General features: G+C 35.0%; 1 protein-coding gene across 3 annotated transcripts in view; it reads left to right on the top strand.

Annotated features, from left to right (window-relative positions):
• Window positions 1-20322, top strand: part of VPS13A (vacuolar protein sorting 13 homolog A) — a 115095-nt gene that overhangs the window by 55905 nt on the left and 38868 nt on the right. For all 3 annotated transcript variants that reach the window (XM_075411763.1, XM_075411762.1, XM_075411764.1), the window contains exons 35-50: window positions 166-316; window positions 1215-1339; window positions 2220-2389; window positions 2791-3011; window positions 4230-4462; window positions 6842-6934; window positions 7440-7796; window positions 8525-8626; window positions 9962-10120; window positions 10239-10500; window positions 11380-11540; window positions 12608-12711; window positions 13832-14129; window positions 15346-15741; window positions 16557-16661; window positions 16755-16901. In XM_075411763.1, coding sequence (XP_075267878.1) covers window positions 166-316; window positions 1215-1339; window positions 2220-2389; window positions 2791-3011; window positions 4230-4462; window positions 6842-6934; window positions 7440-7796; window positions 8525-8626; window positions 9962-10120; window positions 10239-10500; window positions 11380-11540; window positions 12608-12711; window positions 13832-14129; window positions 15346-15741; window positions 16557-16661; window positions 16755-16901 — 3084 coding nt within the window. The remainder of the gene's footprint in view (window positions 1-165; window positions 317-1214; window positions 1340-2219; window positions 2390-2790; window positions 3012-4229; window positions 4463-6841; window positions 6935-7439; window positions 7797-8524; window positions 8627-9961; window positions 10121-10238; window positions 10501-11379; window positions 11541-12607; window positions 12712-13831; window positions 14130-15345; window positions 15742-16556; window positions 16662-16754; window positions 16902-20322) is intronic.

Raw genomic sequence — 20322 nt, 5'->3', positions numbered from 1 at the left:
GGGGTTGTGTGGATTTGAGAAAAATATTTTATGTGGTTGTTTAGTCTCCTAAACAGAGACTCAGATGAGATTAATTTGGTTTTTCTGTTTGTTTCTAAACTTACATTTCAGTTACCAAAAGTTTCATGAACTGAGTTGTAAGTTCAATAACAATCTTTTTTTAAGCTAATTCTCAGTCAGGAAGATATTACCACAATATTGAGGACACTAAATGAAAATATAGGTGGAAGCTCTGGTGCATCAACATCTTTACCTGAACCGAAAGATACAACTAGCCATTGTAGTGATATGCATAGTACTTCACAGCACTCTGCAGGTAATGTTTTCTAAAATGACATGTGGTCTAGCATTTTTAACTATTACTGTCAATTTATTATTTCCGTTGAAATTGCCTTTATGAAAGGATGCCAAATTCATTTGCTTGTTAGCAGTATCCCTCTATTACCTTGACATTGTGGTTTGAGCTATACCCAACAACAATGATAATGCATAGGAACCACTGGGCCACTGTAGTGTGTTTTTTAGCATGATGTGTTTAAATGTGAGGACCGTCTTATTCTGCTGGCAATAATGCAGTGAGCACCTAGAAGTCTGTCAGCTGGATTTGGTAACATCCTGGCTTTGGGAAGTTGCTATGTTACTCTTTTTTCCTGTGTATGTCAGTTCTGTTGCGGTTCGGTTTCAGATCTGTTTGTCTTGTCGTGATGATGGCATCCCTAAAAGTTGTTGCTATTCAGTAGGCATCATTGCCCATAAGCTGTTCAGCACACACTAAAAACAAAAAAGGAAATAAGGTTAAGAAAGAATCTTTTGCTGAACTCTTCTATTAAATGTGGAAAATAGCAAAAACATGGCAAGATGAATCAATGAGGATGAAAGTGAACTTCTGTTCTTTGTAATGTTCTTGCACATGTTACCATATAACATTAAGGGAAGTTGCACACTGATGTCTTAAAGATGGTAAAATTTGCATGTAGAATATATCAGTGGAGTATTTTATTTTCTCAAACATTGTCTGATTTTGCCAAAAGGAATTACAGAGAGCATGACAAAGATATCTAAGTGTGGATGGATTTACATGTGGAGGAAAAAGGAAGTTGTCTTTATAGTAATTAGTGAGGATGTTGGTTTGGTGTGTGTGGTGGTTTGGTTTTTTTTAACTTTATTTGTAGTCAGGTAATTTTCTTTGATATTGTTTTTCTAATTTCTGAAAGGTGTAACTGTTGTGACATCAGCTGTGGTGGAATTGCGTTCACCTATGAAAATAAAAACAACACTAAAACTGGACTTCAGATTCGACTCTCTGACTTTAGTATTGTACAGTCCAAATTCAAAACAGGTAAATATAATTTTGGTTACAAAGAGAAACAAAAACAGCTTTAAGATTGCCTAGATTCCTGGAAATTCTGAACGGGAATGGTTTCATTTATGAGCAGAAAAACTGATTTGTAGCAATAGTAACAAACATGGTGGAAATTATAAACAGCTATTTTAACTAAAGCACGTGGCAGATATTACAGGAAAGAGAATAACCAGTGGTAGCACATAATCTGTAGCATCTTCTCTGATCTGACTAAAAATTTGCTGAAAACTTACCTTAGTTTAAATACAGTTTGGGAAGAAAAAAAACGCAGAAGGATGCAACCTGTTTTTTAGTTACACACGCACACATATAACGAAAATTCTGGAGAGAGATTTTAAATTTGTATTACAGTATGAATGTATTTTTATTTTTCTTGGTTTAAATTTTCAAAACTTGTCAGCAAATTTCTGACTAAAATCTTGGTAATATTTTATTGTAAACTTACTGTCTGTTATTTTAGATTTTGAACAATTTTCAAGTATCTGGCTAAACACTGCATAGTTGTAAGGGACAAAAGTTAATTTCTTATTTGGTGTCTTTGCATACACTATGTATTTTTAAACAAGAAACAAGCTAAAAGTGCATATGACGATTCTACTTTCTTTTAAACATTGTCCCCCTCTCACTGATGTAAGCTTGCTTTAGCAAGCCTGTATAAGGGTAAAGCTTTGCTTTTTTCGAGTTTTCTCTGTATGTTACTGATTTTTTTTTTTGTCTTTTGAATTACCAGTGGGTTTATTTAATATATTATTATTAGAAATCTTACCAGTTAGTATAAAGCTGTAGATCACGCTTGCGTATTATTTCCATTATCTATAAGCAAATCTACAAACACATTTTCATTTGATTTAATTAGGTTACAAACATGGATCAGAGAGATGACTTATTGAAGCTTGCGGAGTTTAAGTTAGTTTTGATGTCAGCTGCCCTCAAAATGTTATCAGATGGTTCGATGAATGCTTCAGTCAAGCTGGCAAACTGTACGTTAGATGATAAAAGACAGTCAATCCAGAAGGCTACACCAAGGTCTGTCTGTGTTTTGACAGAAGTTACTGTTTATTGGAGTTTGACAAAGAATTCCAAATGTTTCCATTTTAGTGTTCTGTTAAAACTGCAATTGTTTTGGTGTAGCTGGTTCTGAAAGCACATATTACTGTAGACTGTGTCTTACTTGCCTTTTGTTCCACATGTTGTTTATGAGAGACCAATATAAATGCTAGAAACAAACTTTAAGTATGAAATAAACTTTAAATCCGAAGTTAATAAATGCATATAGAAACAGATTTCACTTACAGCTTTGATAAACTGCTGGCTAAGAAAAAACTTAAGATTTTTTTTTTTTTGTGAAGAGTAACAAACTTCAGTAAAGTGTAATAGTTTTGGGGTTTTTTATTGTCTCATGAAATGTGGCCTTAATGGTCTTTCAGGATGGTGGAAATGAAACATGGATTTGAAAAGAAAGTTATGGTGGATATCAGCTATAAACAGGGGAGAGATGGCACTGTTCTTGATGTGATTGTTCAAGAGATATACCTTTGTGCAAGCATGGAGTTTCTACTTACTGTTGCAGATATATTCCTAAAGGCTAATGCAGAAAGTGCTGCTGCACAGAGAAATCTCAGACAGTCATTGCCTCTAAAGGACCAAGGTATATACTGGAAATATTTTAAAAATTTTGTTTCAATATCTGTTTAATATTGGTCTTATAATACTATTTTAAAAATTATAATACTCCCTTTATGCTATTTCCTGTGTTGGTGTGTATAGAACAGCTTATTTTAACCATTGATGTTTCTTTTTTTGCATCTTTGCATGGAAAATGGTTAATGTCCCTTGGAATTTATTCCAAATGAAGCTTTGTCTTACCAGACAAAGGAAATACCGAAAAATGTATATCTAAAATAAAATAAAACAGGAAAAGACAGTTACAGCTGGCACTCTCCAGGTTTGTTTGGCTATCTTTGCCATCTCAACAAAATTTATAATGATGATTATCACCATCATCATTTTCATCCTTCCTGAGAATGATGGAGCCTATTACATTATGCTTAAATGTGGATTCAGCCTGCCAGATATTGCTGCCTAGAAATGTCATTTCACTTGTCCACTGATGCATGTTTCTCCCTACATCAGGAAACAGACTTTTGGCTGGAGTGCCCAGTTTGATCTTTCTAGTGCAGGACCCTATACCTGACATCAGAAATTAGTCCATTAGAGTGTCAGAGCAAGAAATGGCCTCTTTATGCTTCCAGGTCTCAGGTAGTTCACATCAGGCGTGCAAAGCAAGTCCCTTTGTTTTGTTTTCCTGTACCCTAAATATCTTAGTAGTGTCCACCTCATCTAGGTCTGCTGTGATTATTTAGTAGATGATAAAAATCTAAACAAATTGGGAAGCCTTACATAAAGTATATTAGTGCTGCAAATGATTGCATCAAGCACTAGTAAATGCTGCATTATTGTCGTATGGAAAAAGCTGTGTTTCGCTGCTCCAGAGAGCAGAAAATTGCGTCCAGCGTTTTCGTAAGACCCTATCATAGCTGGCTGATGTGCATAGTTAGTGAAGCTGATACATTTGCTAGTGTCAGAGGTAGTAACAGTGATGATACTGTCATCCTTTTAGTTTTGACAAAGAAGCTTTGTAGAATCTTTTGTTGCATCTGAAAGTAATTAGAACTATGATGGTTTTGTATCTCCAGTGAAGAGCCTAGAATTAAGTCAGTTGCAGCGATCTTCAGGTTTTCTGAAACCAGTTATGCTAGATCTTATCACTAAATCTTTAAAACTTCCCTATAAGTTATAGGAGATGTGTAGATAATTACAATTTATTCTTTGCATAATTCATCTGATCTAATTTATATTTTTGAAGCACCTGTGCAGCCTGTATCTACAATGGAAATGAACATTATTGTGAAAAATCCAGAAATTGTGTTTGTGGCTGATTTAACAAGAAGTGATGCTCCTGCATTGGTGGTTACAACACAGTGCGAGGTCTTCATTAAAAATAGCCCTGAAAGGTATAGCATGACAGCTGCTGTTAGAGAGATACAAATGAAAGCCTGCCCATTTCTTCCAGAAAAAAGGAAAGGGAATGTTACTACGGTGAGTTTGCAAACATCCGTGTACTTAAAAGGCACTGTGTAACAGTAGATTGCAAGTTATTTCTGAAGATTTCATCATTAGAATGTATATTGCGGACCTATTGGTAAAATTTAGTGGCTAACTTTGTTGATTTTCTTCTGTTTTGTCTGATATGCCAAAAGTGTCACCTGATCTGTGGGTTTGAGGTTTGCTTTGTATGGAAAGCTAAAATTAACAGCCCAGAGGAGTAAAATGTTAATAATCCTGTGTAAGACAAATAAATAGAATTTCACAATTGTGCACTATTTCAAATGCAGTGTAGTAAATTTGGAATACTTTCAGTCTGAAAGTTTGCATTAAATAGCTATGTAAGTGAATAACAAAGGGTCACAGACAGAACGGGAAGTGTGTGTTATGAAACAGGTTACTTACAGTATGCTGTTCATACATTCCTTTGTGTTATGGTCTATAGATCCATTATATTAGAACTGCCTGTTTATATTATGGTGGCTGAATCAGACTTGTTAGTTATTGTCCAGGTGGGAATGCATTGACTTCTGGAGCTGCTTACAGCTTTTCTGCCTCTACAGCAAGCTACACCTCGGTTAACTCTGTAATGATACTGTTTTATCACAGAAAAAATTCAGTTTAACAGTATATCCAAATGTTATCTGTGTCCTCAGACCACAGATGAATTTTGAAGAATGAGTCTTTTCAGCTCTGCATTAATGCCTGCCTACTCTAAGGAGCTACATTGGAAAGACCAAAGCTATAAGCACAAAGGACTGTGACTTTCACTTCGTCTGCTTACCACATACTTTCATTGAAGCTTAGTTTATTCCTTGGGTAGAAGCAGTCTTTGATTGCATTAATCTGTTAACAATCTAGTAATTGAGAAAGTGATGCACTTGTACCGATAGCCGCAACACAATGCAAAGTTGCTTGGCGTCCATTTCTGTAGCTGGCAAATGTGGTACAAACGTATCTAGCTTTGTAGAAAGCAGTCAGAAGGCTTCATGTGAAGCTTTCCCTCTTACAGGAGTATTTTCTGCCAGAATCTTGTCTCACACTGTAGAAACAGAGAAAAAGACCTGTATCTGACAGAGGCTTGTGTTATAAAATGGCAAAATCTTCAGAGAACTGTAGTTTTGATGCTTAAATCAGTACCTGCTTTGAAATATTCAGAAAGTTCTGAAGAGAGTAATAGAGGTCAAAAAGGAAGACGTTCTCGGCAGGTAGCAGCGTAACTTGCCCTTTTGAAATCATGAACATCAGGCAATCTCTGAACTCAGGTTTTCTGTAAACAATACTATTTCAGTGTGGGAAAATAATCAGAGAAATAGAGATTCAGATGATATTCCATGGCTGTGTTTAGTCAAGAACGAAAATGTATGATATGAGGCTGATATTGATGTGAAGATTTTATGTTGCCTAAACCCTGGGGACACTAGTGGTGGATGGATTCATCCACTTGATGAATATGTTTCCCCAGAGATACCCAGGAAACTAGCCTTTGGATTTAAGAGTAGCACAAGTGATGAGGTTCTTTCTGTACACTTCTCTCATGTACCTTGGTCAAAATAAGAATATGCTATTTTTCATTTCTGGTTGTAACACAGAAGAATAAGAGAAAAAAAAAAACCACAAAATAATTTGAGCAGCAGAGGATAAAATAACAGTATGGACAAAAAATTCTATTAGATCAAACTCACGTAAGAGAAGTGTGGTCACACTGATTCAGGGTGTTTCTATGCCCCCAGAATTTGATTCAGATGTGGACAGAGATGTCAGGAAAGATTGCAAAATCAGTATGGTTTGGAATTACTCTTTTTGAAAGACTTATCTTCTCAGGTAGGGACTGGAGAGCAAATTTTCCTGCCAGTACGGTATCAGTAGAGTCTTACTACATCCAGGTGCTTGATTAATCACATAGCACTATGATTTTGTTTATTGTGTACCTTACATTTGGTTTTGGTAAACCTTGGCAAGTGGCAGTATGCAAGGGCTGATTGTAAAATAAAGCTGGAACAGTAGTGGTGATTCAGTGATACTTTTATCCAGGAAAACTGTACCTGTTATTGCTGTGTTGCCCTTAACGGAGAAGTCTGGTTCTCCTCAAAAGTCACAGGCATATCATATAGTGTATTTGAAGATACCTGCAGACTTTACCTGAAGAATGGAGTTACTGAACTGTAATGCATTTTTCTGTAGCTGACATTAGAATCTGGAATGGTTGAGAACAGCCGAGGTGATGCTTCTCATACTTTTTTTTTCTTTATGTTTAGACACGTTATTAATGTTCAGATTACTTTTAATTTTGAAGAACCAAATAATGGTAACTTATGATTTTAAAAAGATTTTCTTCTCTATTTAACATGTGTTTTTTACTTTTTTGTATAGGTGTTACAGCCTTGTGACTTCTTCTTTGAAATGAAACAGTCGGGTACTAATCCACAGACAGCTGATCTAACAATTAAATCTCTAACAATAAAAGTAGGTAGACTTTTATTGTGTTTTTAGTTCTCTACTACTTCCTGTTTAGAAGGCTTTGAAGTTGCTTATGGGCTGTGTTTCTTAAGAAAAGCAAAATCCATTATGACTGAAGTGGGGAATTGTTTCTGTTCTTCATCAGGTCACCTATCTGTTTAGCATGTGAAAAGAAACAAAATTTAAAATTAACAGTCATGTCACAATGCTTTGGTCTTGGCATCTGTGTTTTATAAAATGACCTGATGTGCAGACATAAGTTTTGAAGTGTTCAGATAGAGCGTTGGATGATGTATGATGTAGTTTAGAAACCTCCCATCTGGAAGAAAGGCAGGGGTTGAAAACCTGAATAGGTTGAACTGTGGCTTGTGGAAAGGAATGAGTTTTCAAATTTAAAAAATCGGAGTGTTTTGTTAGTGTAGCATATTTGTTGTAATTTTGTGTCTGAAAGTAGCTGAGTGTTTCCTATACTAGCTTTTCATTCCAAATTGTTCCAACTTCTTATTTGTAGGTTTCACCAATAATCATAAACACAGTAATTACTATTACATCAGCCCTTTATCAAACTGCAGAAACCACAGAAGAGGAGACTAGTCAAATTCCTCCAGACTTGTGGAATAAGAAAGATATAAAAAATCTGAAAATGTGGTTTCTTGAAGAGTCAAGTGAAAACGAAGATACAAATCCAACCGCTGAGCTGGTTCCCACAGGAGAATCATTAAAAATGAGTATAGAATCTGTTTTTCTAACACTTGAAGCTGGAGTTGGGCACCGAACTGTACCAATGCTGTTAGCCAAGTCTTCATTTCTTGGAGAAGTCAAAAACTGGAGTACTCTAATCAACCTACGTTCTCGTCTTGAGCTAGAGGTGAGGAATCCTACATAAGAAAGAAAATTTTTCTCAAGATATTAAATCTGTTATGTTATTTAGACAATAAAAGAAAAATGATCTATATTTGATGACTGAAGTCATGCAGATACCTGTTGCAGGTGGTTAAAATGTAAATCTGATGCATTAGATGTATTAATGGCAGCAATTGATGTTATAGAATCTCACATTGACATCCTATACAAGTTCCCAAAGGCCTGTTGCATCAATATTAATTTTTGGAGTAGCAACTGGCTAAAGCTCTTTGACAATCTTAGTTTAAGATTACAGTAAAATATATTAATGTGTCATTTTTATAAAATACTATGTGGTACCAGTATTGTCATAAAATGTCGAAACTGGCCCATATTTGGAAATCAGTGACATAAAATGCAGTGGTGGTTGTAGGTCTATTCTTCCTTATTTGTAGTGCTTTAGATTTTTGGTGCCTACAGTTTAAGCCAAAATCATATTCTGTGACACACCTTATACAACTTACTTGGAGAAGGGTCTTTGCAGTAGAGACTTAGCTGCCTCATTTATTTCTCTAGTGCGTTTGCTTTATCTTATGATGGGAGCTGAAAGTGCAATCTGATTATAGATCTTTTATATTGCCAAATCAAAAAATACATTTTAAAATCAGAATTTTAAGTCTTTCAGAATCTGTAGAGCTTTTATTGTTTTAACAGTTGTATGTAATTTCCCATTTTACTTCTGCGTTTTGATAGGTACACTATTTTAATGAGATGTTTGGGGTGTGGGAACCTTTGCTTGAACCATTAGAAGTTGAGAAGACTGACTTATTCAAACCATGGATTCTTGAAATCAAGGTATATTTTCCAGTGCTGAACTCAAAAGTTCAGTTTCAGTACCTTAGAAAACACAAATGCTCTGCACCTTTCATTGCTGAGATTACTCTTAACAATTTTGTTCCTTCTTGTTGTTTACTTAGACTTTTTTTCCCAGTTAGTGTATGAAACCAGCTCTTGCACAAGTGAAGATCCAGACTTACAGATCTTTCAAAAAACATTCTTTCAGGTGTCACGAGAATTTGATTCCAGTTGCACTAGATAATCATAATGGCCTTATATCAGTTTCTCGAAAGTTAAATCATGTGGCAATGATGCATTCAGTGACTTTGGAAAGATAGTAGGCCACTCATCTTGTTCCACAGTAGCATGTGTAGCAGAAACATATTGGAAAAACTGATACCTGCTATTGACTAGCACAAAGTGCACTGTGGGAATAATGCTCTTACCTCTTCAGTTCTGTCTTTTGTAAGGAAATAATCTAGGTTCTGGTCTCAAAGCAGATAAGCATTTATCTAAGGAAAGGAGATACTTTTCCTCTCCTGCGGTCTTACCTTTTTTATTGCGTTGTTTTCTGATGTTTTTCCAAACTCTTCAAGTAGTTTTAGCCCGAGAGGTTGCTTAGAATGGAAAATCCGCCCTTTTCTTAGGACTGTCATTATCAAACAACTTTTTGTAGGAATGGCCTCAGAAGGGTAAAGATTATGGACTGAAATATTGCAGTTAAGAAATTGCTATTAAAAATATGCCTAAGAATTTTCCAGAAAGATGTGAGACCTAATGCAGGAGAAAGTTAGAAGATAGTGAGTCAAACCTTGCATCTTCTTGCCCAGATTTGAAATGCGGCATTTTGAAATACATAATTTCCAGAAATGTTGAAGGCCAGGAAAATGTCTTACATGTGATTTTTCTTTTTTTCTTTCAAACAAATGAAAACAAACAAAGTAAATACTTTGTTTGGAAACATATAAAGACTGAAGTTGGGGTTCCTGTTTTAAGAATAGGAATAGAATAGTTTTTACACAGTGTTATTAGATATGTTAAGATAAATGTTTTCACACAGCGTTTAGTGGATATGTGAGTAGTTAGTATACAAGTGTATGTTCTTTATTTTTGAATAATAAATTGAGCTACTCTTCAAACTTCATTGAATTCTGAAATATATCTTTTGCCTCTTGCCTTCTTTATTCTCTTCCTCTTTGTTTTTGCTTAAGAACAAAAATATATGTATAAAAAAAAAAAGAGAATCATGGCAGGACATGGAAGTGGGAAAGGGAGAGAATAAGAGTCTTGAGGTGAAACTTGCTTCTGCAGGAGGAGTGATCAGATAAGAATTCTTTAAAAATCTCCTTTCAGATGAAGAAGAAGGCTAAAAAAGCATTGATTGAATCAGATGCAGAAGAAGAGAACTACAAAGTTCCAGAATATAAAACAGTAATAAATGTTTCATCAAAAGACCAGCTGAACATTACACTATCCAAATGTGGGCTACAAATGTTGAGTAACTTAGGCACGGTAAGAAAGACTATTTAACTATGCAGTGTCAGAATTGTTAAATTAATGTTTGCACAGATCATCTTGATGGAGCCTTATTCAGTATATTTGTGTTTTGTATCTATACTTTGTTTTCTAGGCATTTGCTGAAGCAGCTAGTCAAACTTCAGACATCTTCAAAAAAGACAAAGCACCATTTGTAATAATAAATTCTTTAGGACTTCCCATTGCTGTCTCACCTAGTGATTCCTTTAGTATCCTTAATGTTGAATTTGGAGCCAAAATCTTTCATTTAAGAGATGGAGAGAATTTAAGTATGGAATTTGTCAGAACTAAAAATGAGAGTGACCAGTTCACAGCAATGACAACTCTGAGTAGCAAGAGGTTTTACGTTCAGATCTGTAAGTTGCAGATTTCATACGTTTTCTGTTTTTGTAAATACTGCGTGATGCATAATACCGGATCTTGTACAGTTCAAAAAGTATTGGGAGACTACATAACATCAAAAGAGTGTTGCTTTGGATTCTAAACTTGTGGCAGTGTTTGAAATCCTACTTTAGTCTTCACTGCTAAAAGTTACAGGTATCCTGTGTGTTAATTTTTGTAGCACAGATTTTCTGCTATGATAAATTACTTAGGTAACGAATCTTTCTTGCATAATTTTACTGCAATCAGATATTTTTGTTTGTATTCATATGTTAAAGCAGAATTAAGCCACCTAGAATATTTTTTTTTGGTAGAGCTCTGTATATATCTGTGTTCACAGAAGTTGTTACTCTTAAGGGGGATGTTTATAAGAAAAGATTGTTTTAAGTAATTTGAAACACAGTTAAGCCTGAAAGTAAAATCTGGCTATTTTTAATGGAGTATGTGTTAACAATTTAAGTTGATTTATTGTAACAGTTTGACAGTTTTTCAAAAGTGATTTTTCAAACTGGTCTTGACCATATGATTTAGTAGTTGAATTGTTTTTGCAATATATATGAGCTGTACATTGTTAATAAGCCATTGCATCTTACAAACATTTCTTTTTAGGCACTGATTTTATTTTCAGTGGCAAAACTGGCTTAAATATTTGAGTGATGGACTCATTTACCCTTTCTCTGGTGGCAAAAAAAGAATCTTTACTATTTCTTTAGTAACGCTGCAACATTAGCATATTAAAAGTTGTCATTATGCTTTTTCATCTGCTTTATTTTTTTTTTAATAGATTGAATGATACTGCAAATGTATATTTATGCTCCTTTTGAGCCTTTCATTTCTCATCTTTTAAATTCTAGGTCCACATAATCATTCCACTGTGGAAAAGATTCCGTTGACAAAAGTGGGTCGATGTATTTACAGAGTGAGACATGAGGAATCGGGTGTTGAAAGGTCCATTGTCTGCCAGATTGATACTGTTGAAGGAAGCAAGACGATAACTATACGTTCTCCTATTCAGGTTATTACAGTTGCATATGTTATAATTTCATTATTATTTTGATTTTTTTAAGGAATGAAAATGATCCTGTAGTCTTGAAATAAACATTTGAAAAAGCGTACTTTAAAAACATATCTGAATAACTCATTCAACTTTGCTGTTTTTTATTATAAGGCAGTTTAGAAGAGATTTTCAATAGTAAAAAGCTTTTTCAAAGCAACAAAGACAGGGGGTGGGGTGGGAGTGAAATGGACCGGATTTTAGATCAGGGTAATTAATCAGTAATACTTTCTAATACTAGCTCTAATTTCAGTCTTGTTGAACTATTTACTTTGTGTGAAGCGATCAGACCTCTGTTAAGGTTACCTTAGTTCCACAAGGTTATCACGCTATCAGATTATTTAATTTTTTTCATCCTGTACCATTGATGCATGAATTTTAAATTTAGTACCAAGTCAGCTGAAGAGTGATCACATTGAGCATAGATCTCTTTTGATTGAATAGTATTTTTGATCAACATTATACAGTTTACAAGTCCAGGGATGATCCAGGTACTAGTATCACTGACACTATAGTGATAGCGTCCTTTTTACATTTCACTTGCTGCTTTTGCCCAGAGTTGTTTATGATTTGGTTAATAATCAGTTTAACTTTTGTTCTTCCCCAAATTAAATTTTAATTTTTTTCCAGAGCAAATAGTGCTGTTAAATTACCTCTGAAATAAAAAAAAAAAAATAACATTTGCAAAGAACAGGAAAACTATATATCCCCCAAATGATAATGGGTGTTGATGGTTTAACTTTAAATGGTTTGACTTCCCTTGTGCTTTCTGCCATATATAATTTTACCCATGCACCCTTGTATCGGTTACAATTTTTGGAGAAAGCTTTTTGGAAAGTTTGCTGTGATTCAGATTTACTGTCTTTGGTTTTACAGGGCTTTATGTTTCTCCTTGAAAAGAATTTTACAGATAACATATTAATTTAATAATTAAAATATAGCATTAAATTGCACAACCAAATCATTTAAGGGAGTTTGGTAGTAGAGACAGTTCTTAATGTATGTCACTGGATTTTTATTTCGCATAGATACGGAATCATTTTTCAATCCCGTTAAATATTTTTGAGGAAGGAAGATGTTTAGGGACTGCTTCACCAGAAAATGACTTCAACATACCATTATCATCTTACAGGTATTTTACTGCATCGTTCTTTTAGCATGGAATGTGTTTATACATTGTTGATTATTATATCATTACAAGTATGCAAAAAAAAAAAATTTTTCCCTTTGCTACCTAATACTGTAATTAATACTGTACTGTCATTGTTGGGTAGAATCTTCTCGGAGCATCTAGCCTGAGTTAAACAGGATACTGTTTAATTCTTGAACTGGAAGTCTTTTGAAATCATTTTTTACCGAACAAATTTAATTAGCTAAGTTACTTTAAGAACCCGAGCCCAGGTGCTTCTGAAACACAGTGATTGTTATCCACACAGTAAAGACATTTTTTCTTAGTTGGGTCATGTCTAGTGGTGTATTACAGGGTTTTTTTTGTTGCTGTTGTGGTTTTTTTTTCAAAAGGCTGCTTTTGATTTTTGTGATTCTGAAGTAAAAAAATTGAAAAGAATACACTTAAATTCTGTCACAGAGGAAGAAAAAAACTTGTCAACCTTAGGAAGACTTGGCTTCCAGCATAGCCATGCTATCAGCACTTCAAGCTAATACCCACTTAAAACTGCAGTGAGTTTGCATGTACAATGTAGCTGGACTGTAACCAAGTTTAGTTTTCTGCTTCACTGCACAGATAAATGGGTGAGTTCCACTAGGCAATCAGGAGATGTTTACTAGCAAAAGTCTTCAGTCAAGGAGCAGATGATTGATGCAGTTGCCTGCATCAAGCCACATGTGTAAATAACACATAAACTTGATGCTTTATGTGGCTGGAAAGAAGGGCGCTTTCTGCAGATCTGTCATAGGAGTGAATTGTTTGTCCAGACCTTTTGCTTGGAACAGGATTATAGCAGTGCTTGTAAGGGAATCCAGTAGCATCTTTGTAAGAGTCTCCAACAGTCCCTTAAGGGAAGTATGTGGACGTATGGAACAAAACACCCAACTGGTACAATTCCATGAAGTTTTGGGAGTCAGACCACCTTTTGCTTCCTCCTTTAAGCAAGGGAAAGGCAGGCAAGGAATTACTGTCAGAAATCTTTTAAAATCAAAATAATAGTAGAATGTTAGTGTTGTACAGGACTTTTTCATAATTGAAAAATTCAATCTCATATTGAGTGTTTAAAAAACGTTTTCATTTACAGATCTGTACTGGGTTTGCAACCGCTAGCCAGTGAAAATGGAGTGGATGGAGAATATGATATATGTGAAGGAATTACATTTGATGAAATTATGAGAAATGTTGACAGTTTATTACAAAGGAAATGCCAGTCTGTGAGGTCAACTAACCACTCACTCATCATCAATATTGTTCCTATAAAAGACACATTTACATCTTCATTATGTGCAGAAAATCAATGGGATTTGCCATATGTTGTTCATCTATGGCCTTCTGTTCTTTTCCGCAATCTTCTTCCTTATCAGATAACTTACTCAGTAGAGGTAATTCTTTAATGTTTAAGTTACTTATGATGTTTCCTAGCTATGATATGAAAGCTGACCGACTGGTTGAAATATGTTTATAAATGGATATTAAAAAAGAGGGCTTCTGTTACAGTATTTATGAAGCAAGTTTACAGATCTTGTAAGGGCAGCTCTGTGTCTACAGAAATGGAACAGTACCAGGATGTGAAAAGTTGGTGGTATTAATCATTAGGAATAAGTCATACTTTAGATACATATGCAAAGTTAAACTTACACTGTACATGTTTAGCCCTGTGAGAGACTCACTTTCTGTGGCACAAGTGCAGCTTGAGTGTAATTAAGCAGTGTAGTTATTCCTGTAAATTGTGACAGTCTCGAGCAACTTAAGTGGGTCAGCCTACAGTAGCAGCACTTTATGTGCTGTCACTGTCACTGACTTAGCAATAGCATGCTTTTAACCAATCCTCACATGCCTGCCTTTCTGCCAGTTTTTGGCTTGAATTGCAGCCTAGTGCCAGACTTTCTATTCTTTTCAGATGAAATTAAACGATGAGGTGCACTTTGGCTATTAATAGGCACTCATTCCAGAGCCAGATGAGAGCCAGTTTCAACTGAAACACCTAAAACATGTACAGTGTGGACACTGGCTCCTCAGCAGTAAATGTTTAATTCTGTGGGTCTGCTATGGTGGTGTCCCACTGCTTGCTGATGTAGAATTAAGACAGTAGGCATATAGATGGGAGACACTGAAAATTTTTGTTTTTTCAGATGGTCTTAATATTTAGTATTTGGACTCAAATTGTACAATTTAATAATAAAATTTTTTTGCAAATGCACAATTACTAGCACTAGAGACCATGGCCTCTAACAAATTTATGGAAGTAACAGACTTTTTTCTGTGTGTACAGAAATTTCTTTCTTACGATTTTTAATTTAGTGAAAGAAATACTGGGTTGAGGAACCGTGTCATTTAAGCATGTTTATATATTTGAATTTCGTGACAAACAGAGTTTTTTTGGTGTTAAATATTGATGAGCAAACATAGAACCCCCTCCCCCTAAAATGTTATATTAAGGTAGACATTTAAGAATGTAAAAATAGCATAATGAACATTTAAAATTTTTACCTAAATAATTTGTGTCTTTAATATTCAAAGCTAGCTAGAAAATAAAAGTTGATATCAATTTTGAGTGTTACTCAGGTAAATGTGGACTGTTTGGGTTTTTTTTTAAAGGGAAATGGTAATAAATATGACACTCTACAAGAAGGATGTTCAGCCCAGATTCATAATGCAGTCTTGGATCAAACAAAACTAGATTTACAGTTGCTTAACTATCTTGATCAAAACTGGAAAAGTGAGTACCATATAAAAAGCAATCTACCAGAAATCAGCTTCACAACGTTTTGCTGCATCACGGAGTTGGATAAGACTGAACTGGATATTGCTGTCCACGTGACCTACACAACTGGGCAGATGATTATAGCAATTCATAGTCCATACTGGATGGTAAATAAAACTGGTCGAATGTTGCAATACAAAGCTGATGGTATTCACAGGAAGCATCCTCCGGATTACAAAAAGCCACTCCTTTTTTCTTTCCAGCCCAAAAACTTCTTCCAAAATAACAAGGTATTACATTTTGTAAAGCCTGACAGCTCTGTACTCCCCTATGTTGTTGTATGAAAGCATTTTTACACTTTGATAGTTAGGTACACTAGGCTGTGCTCTGTAAGGTGCACGAAACCTATGATATCTCTGTCTAAAGACAGATATTTTAAATAAGTGTGTGGTCAGATATGCTTGGGATGGGAAATTTGCTTTATCAAAGGTATTGTTAAGAAAGAGATTCTCATCTTTGAGAGGAATAAAATTCACTGAGAAGTGTTTCCTAAATATTTTTTTTTTTATTCCATTTAAACTGCATCAATAAAGATCCTTGTTCTAAGTAAGACATAAAAGTTGTGTAAGAAAATACAAAGCTGTGGTACTTGAAAAATGAATGCCATTTGAAAAATGAAGGCTTGTAGTGGTGATTGGTAGGTTGGGTCTGAGTGGGCAGTAAGTTTACAGTTTGAGTCTGCTATCTGAGTTTTAGTGCTGAATACTAGTGACAGATGAATGATACGAGAGAGATTACAAGACTGTGTTGATTTGCCTTTGAAATTTTAATTGTGATAAGTTTTGGAAAGGATCCTTATGTGGTTGCTTCCTCTGGAGTATCTTACACTTACAACACTGATTCCACATAGCTTATAACTAAGGGTGGTAGAAGATGTCTTTGTGAGATGATACTGGCAATTGTTATGTCTTGACTTTTTAATAGGAACACCAGTATTCCCAGTGTCCGCTTGTATTTATGTTTTTATATACGCATACTTTACATATTACTTAAAATGTTGTCAGTGTCTATAAATTGAAAATTAATTCAGGGTGCTTCTTCATAGGTGCAACTTATGATAACTGACAGTGAACTGTCTGATCAGTTTTCATTGGACACTGTTGGAAGTCATGGTTCTGTGAAATGCAAGAGTCATAAAAAGGAATATCAAGTGAGTTAAGTTATTCAAATTCGTTACTTTCAGGAGATATAAGTGAGGTAAGAAAAGAATAGTGTACTTCTAACAATGTCTTTCTCTTCCCAGGTCGGTGTCACCATAAACAACAGCAGTTTTAATATCACTAGAATTGTAACTTTCACTCCATTTTTTATGATCTCAAATAGAAGCAAATACACTTTGGAAGTAGCTGAAGAAGGCAAGGAAAAGTGGATTCCTATTGTTTTGCAACAGGTAAACTTATAAAGGAAGCTATTCTGACTTGTTTCTCCACGGAAAAACAAAAAAAATGGTTCAAATACAGACTGATGGAAAATATGAGCAATGCATAGTGTTCAGTGACAATGGCTGAATATATCATACTTTTTCATATAGGAAGAAAATCCCTCTTATGGATCAGTTCAGATAGCTCCAAGCTGTTCTTCTGGGACTAGTCTCACTGCTGTTTTTTAGTACTTAATGGATCATTTCTAGAGAGGGATCACTGGTCCGCAGGCTGAGTGGTGTGGAACTGGCTTTTGGGCTTTTGTCTATGCTGCAGGGGTCTAGACTGTTGCAGACTGGGAATACAGCTTGGCTGTTTGCGCTGCAGTATCCTACCGTTATGTTTTGTATGTGTTTTGAGGCCATCATGCCTTCCTTCAGGACATGCAGGAAAACCAGTGCCTGTTTGAGATAGCGTTGGAGGTCTGTGAAAGCTGTAAATAATCCATACTGCCTTCTGGCATGAGTGAAATCTCATTCCTTCTCTTACCATGAGTCTTGAAGAGAGCTTACCCAAAACAGAGACAGAGTTTAGCCTAACAAATAGTTGGAGGCCCTCTTGCTTTTCTGTAGCATTGCAGATACTCCACACGGTTACCGAAAATGCTTGCAAACTAGAATACCAAAGTTAAAATTTAAAATGAGATTTGTAACCAGATCTTTTTGTTACATTTTTGGTACCTTAAATACATGCTCTTTAAGCATGCATTTTATCTTTAATGATTATGGAAGAGAAATACCATTCAAATATCATTATTTTGATTTACGAAATTGAATTTATGATACTACTTTGCTTTTTGTTGTCATTGTTCTGTTGTGATTTTTGTTAAGTGTACACAATGATGTTTAGGTTTGTAAGTATTTACGTCATTTCAGCTTCCCATCATTTATCATTATTTTCAAAAAAGTTTCTTTGGCTTTACTCAAGGATAGGCTGTTTGCTATAGCCTACACATTTGTTCTATTTCCTAAAATTCTTGTGTTCCTCTGAACCAAAGTTTTGTTCGACTGTACATAGTTCTTGGGTTCTTTACATGCATGATTTCTCATCTAGTTAGTTGATAAAGCTCTGAAATGACAAAGGTTCACATGTAGTGGCACGGGCCATTTCATATGTAACTGCTTACTTAGAGAAAATATAGTCAGGTCGTATTACTACTTGGTGTTTTGTGGTTTATATTTGATATAGAGTTGTTATTAGAATAAATGGAACTATTTTACAGGAACTTTTGAAATTTGTACAAAAACTGTTCAAAGATAATGGTTTTGAAAGTTCAAATACATTGCTACATGTATAATCTGTGGTTTTCCTGTGCTGTTTTATTGCTATGCTTACAGAATTATCTGGCGTGTCCAGATAAGTCCTACAAGTGTCCTTTTTTTTCCTCGGATGTTTCACAATTGTGTTAATTGATCTTAGTCTTCTTTCAGTTATCAAGTAGCAAAGGAGGATTTCAGATTTTAGGAGCACTCCTAGTATTTTTGAAAGGTTAGATATGGCAGTTTATCAAATGGAATAGTAGAGGTCAACAGAGGAATCTGCATCCCCTCCTCAATTACTCCAAACTTCACTCCCAAAATCACTTGCCTTTTCACGTTGTGTCAATATTTTCCCTTTTGATAGGCAGTGTCTAAAAATCTGTGTTGTGACAGTTAAGTCCGCCAAGGTTGTTCATTGGTAACCCAGTTGCTTAATCCAGTATATTTCTTATCTCTTCTAAATCTAGGTAGAGTCCACCAACTATTGGTCTGTCTTTGGGCATCCAGGACAGATTTCCAGTAACAAGTTCCCATCTGGTCCTGTTCTTGAGATATGGAACTCTGTTAACCAGCCAACCTAGATTTTTTTTTTTTTTTTTTTTTTTTAGTTAATGCCTGTGATTTTTTGAGTACTTCTCACTTTGTTCTTTTACATTAGGTTGATCTTCAAAAAACCCAATAAACTATTTGGTGTTTTGTGGTTTCTTGGTGACAGATAGCCTGTTTTCTCAGGGAAAACAGAAATCCTTGTGTAGAACCTGTGTTCCCTGTCCAGAAAGCAGTCAATCTATCAGAAACTTTAATTACTATTTTTAGAAAAATCCATTGTTCTTCAAAGATTGTAACAGAAATTGGTGGACAGTGATTAGTGTGAAATGGCTTGCCAAGGACAGTCCTTTAAATTAGGTGTAGCAGAAGACAGTTGACCAACATTGCAGAAGACTGTACATGAGACCACTGCTAAATATAAATTAAAGATCCTATTATGAATGGAGATTGTTGTATAAATATAATATCTAATGAAGCACTTAGCAAGTATGTGGCAAAACATTTGGGAACAATATCATTTTGTGACATGTTCTGTGACTACAGACTATTGCAAAGATTTATCCATTCTCTGTGGTTGGTTCTGTAACTTCTTGTTTAGCCAGTCCTTTTTACTCATTTTGGTTTTGATTTTAAACTTTCATTTACTGTTGACTGATTCTCCTTGAATTTCCTTTGATCTCTCTTACTTTCCGTGTTGAGACTTACTTGCTGTGTTTTATGCTGGTTTACACGACACAGTTTAAATTTCCTGTGTCTGCAGCATACGTGTTGATGTAGATAACGCCTTCAATCTTGCTGTTTAACTATATTTTTTTCCTTTGTCTTCCTGCTTCCTGTGGTGTGAGAAACAATGGGAAAGGGAACTTAGTGGCATGGTAAGTTGGTGAACTAGTCTTTCACCATTGAAGATTTAATACTAGGATTCAGACGCAATTAAATATAAACATCTCATTTCTTAAGCTATGTTGAGAAAGATGCTCCTGAAGTTTTGGATGTTGCAGGTGAGCAGTTCGAAATACAGGAAAAAAAAAGGTCTATCTAGACAAATTTTGGCTCTTGCAGGTTGAGAGTTGTTGTTAATCATAGCTTGTTCCTGTGACAGGACTCTTCTAATTCGTTGGAAATCTTTCATTAGTTACAGTTAGAACTTTTGTCTTCCCTCTGTCCTTGTCTTATCCATTTGGTATGTAAACTATCAAAGAGAGATTGTGGGATTTTTAAACCCAGAATGGCTGTGATTTCAATTGTGGATGTGAATAGCAGAACATGCTCTGATTTAGCTGCCTAATGCTTCGTATTTTCTTTATATATGTTTTATACCCACATATATATATGTGTGTGTGTATATGTATGTGTATATGTATTTTACGTATGGATATATAAAGTATTTCAAACGAACAGCTAGTATACTGATGTCCTGTGCACTCAAGTTACTATGGAGTGTATTTATGCTAGTATCCCTTTTTGTCATTGATTATAAGATTGATTTGTAATTTATACTGATTTGGCAAGAGGTCTGTCAATGGAAGAAGAGTTTTGGCAATTGTTTTTTTCTTTTTTTTTTTCTGTTTTTATAACATGC

The sequence above is a fragment of the Opisthocomus hoazin genome, chromosome Z (genome assembly GCF_030867145.1).
Source record: "Opisthocomus hoazin isolate bOpiHoa1 chromosome Z, bOpiHoa1.hap1, whole genome shotgun sequence".
NCBI lineage: Eukaryota > Metazoa > Chordata > Aves > Opisthocomiformes > Opisthocomidae > Opisthocomus > Opisthocomus hoazin.
The sequence above is the reverse complement of the archived record's forward strand: the minus strand, read 5'-3'. Positions and strand labels throughout refer to the sequence as shown.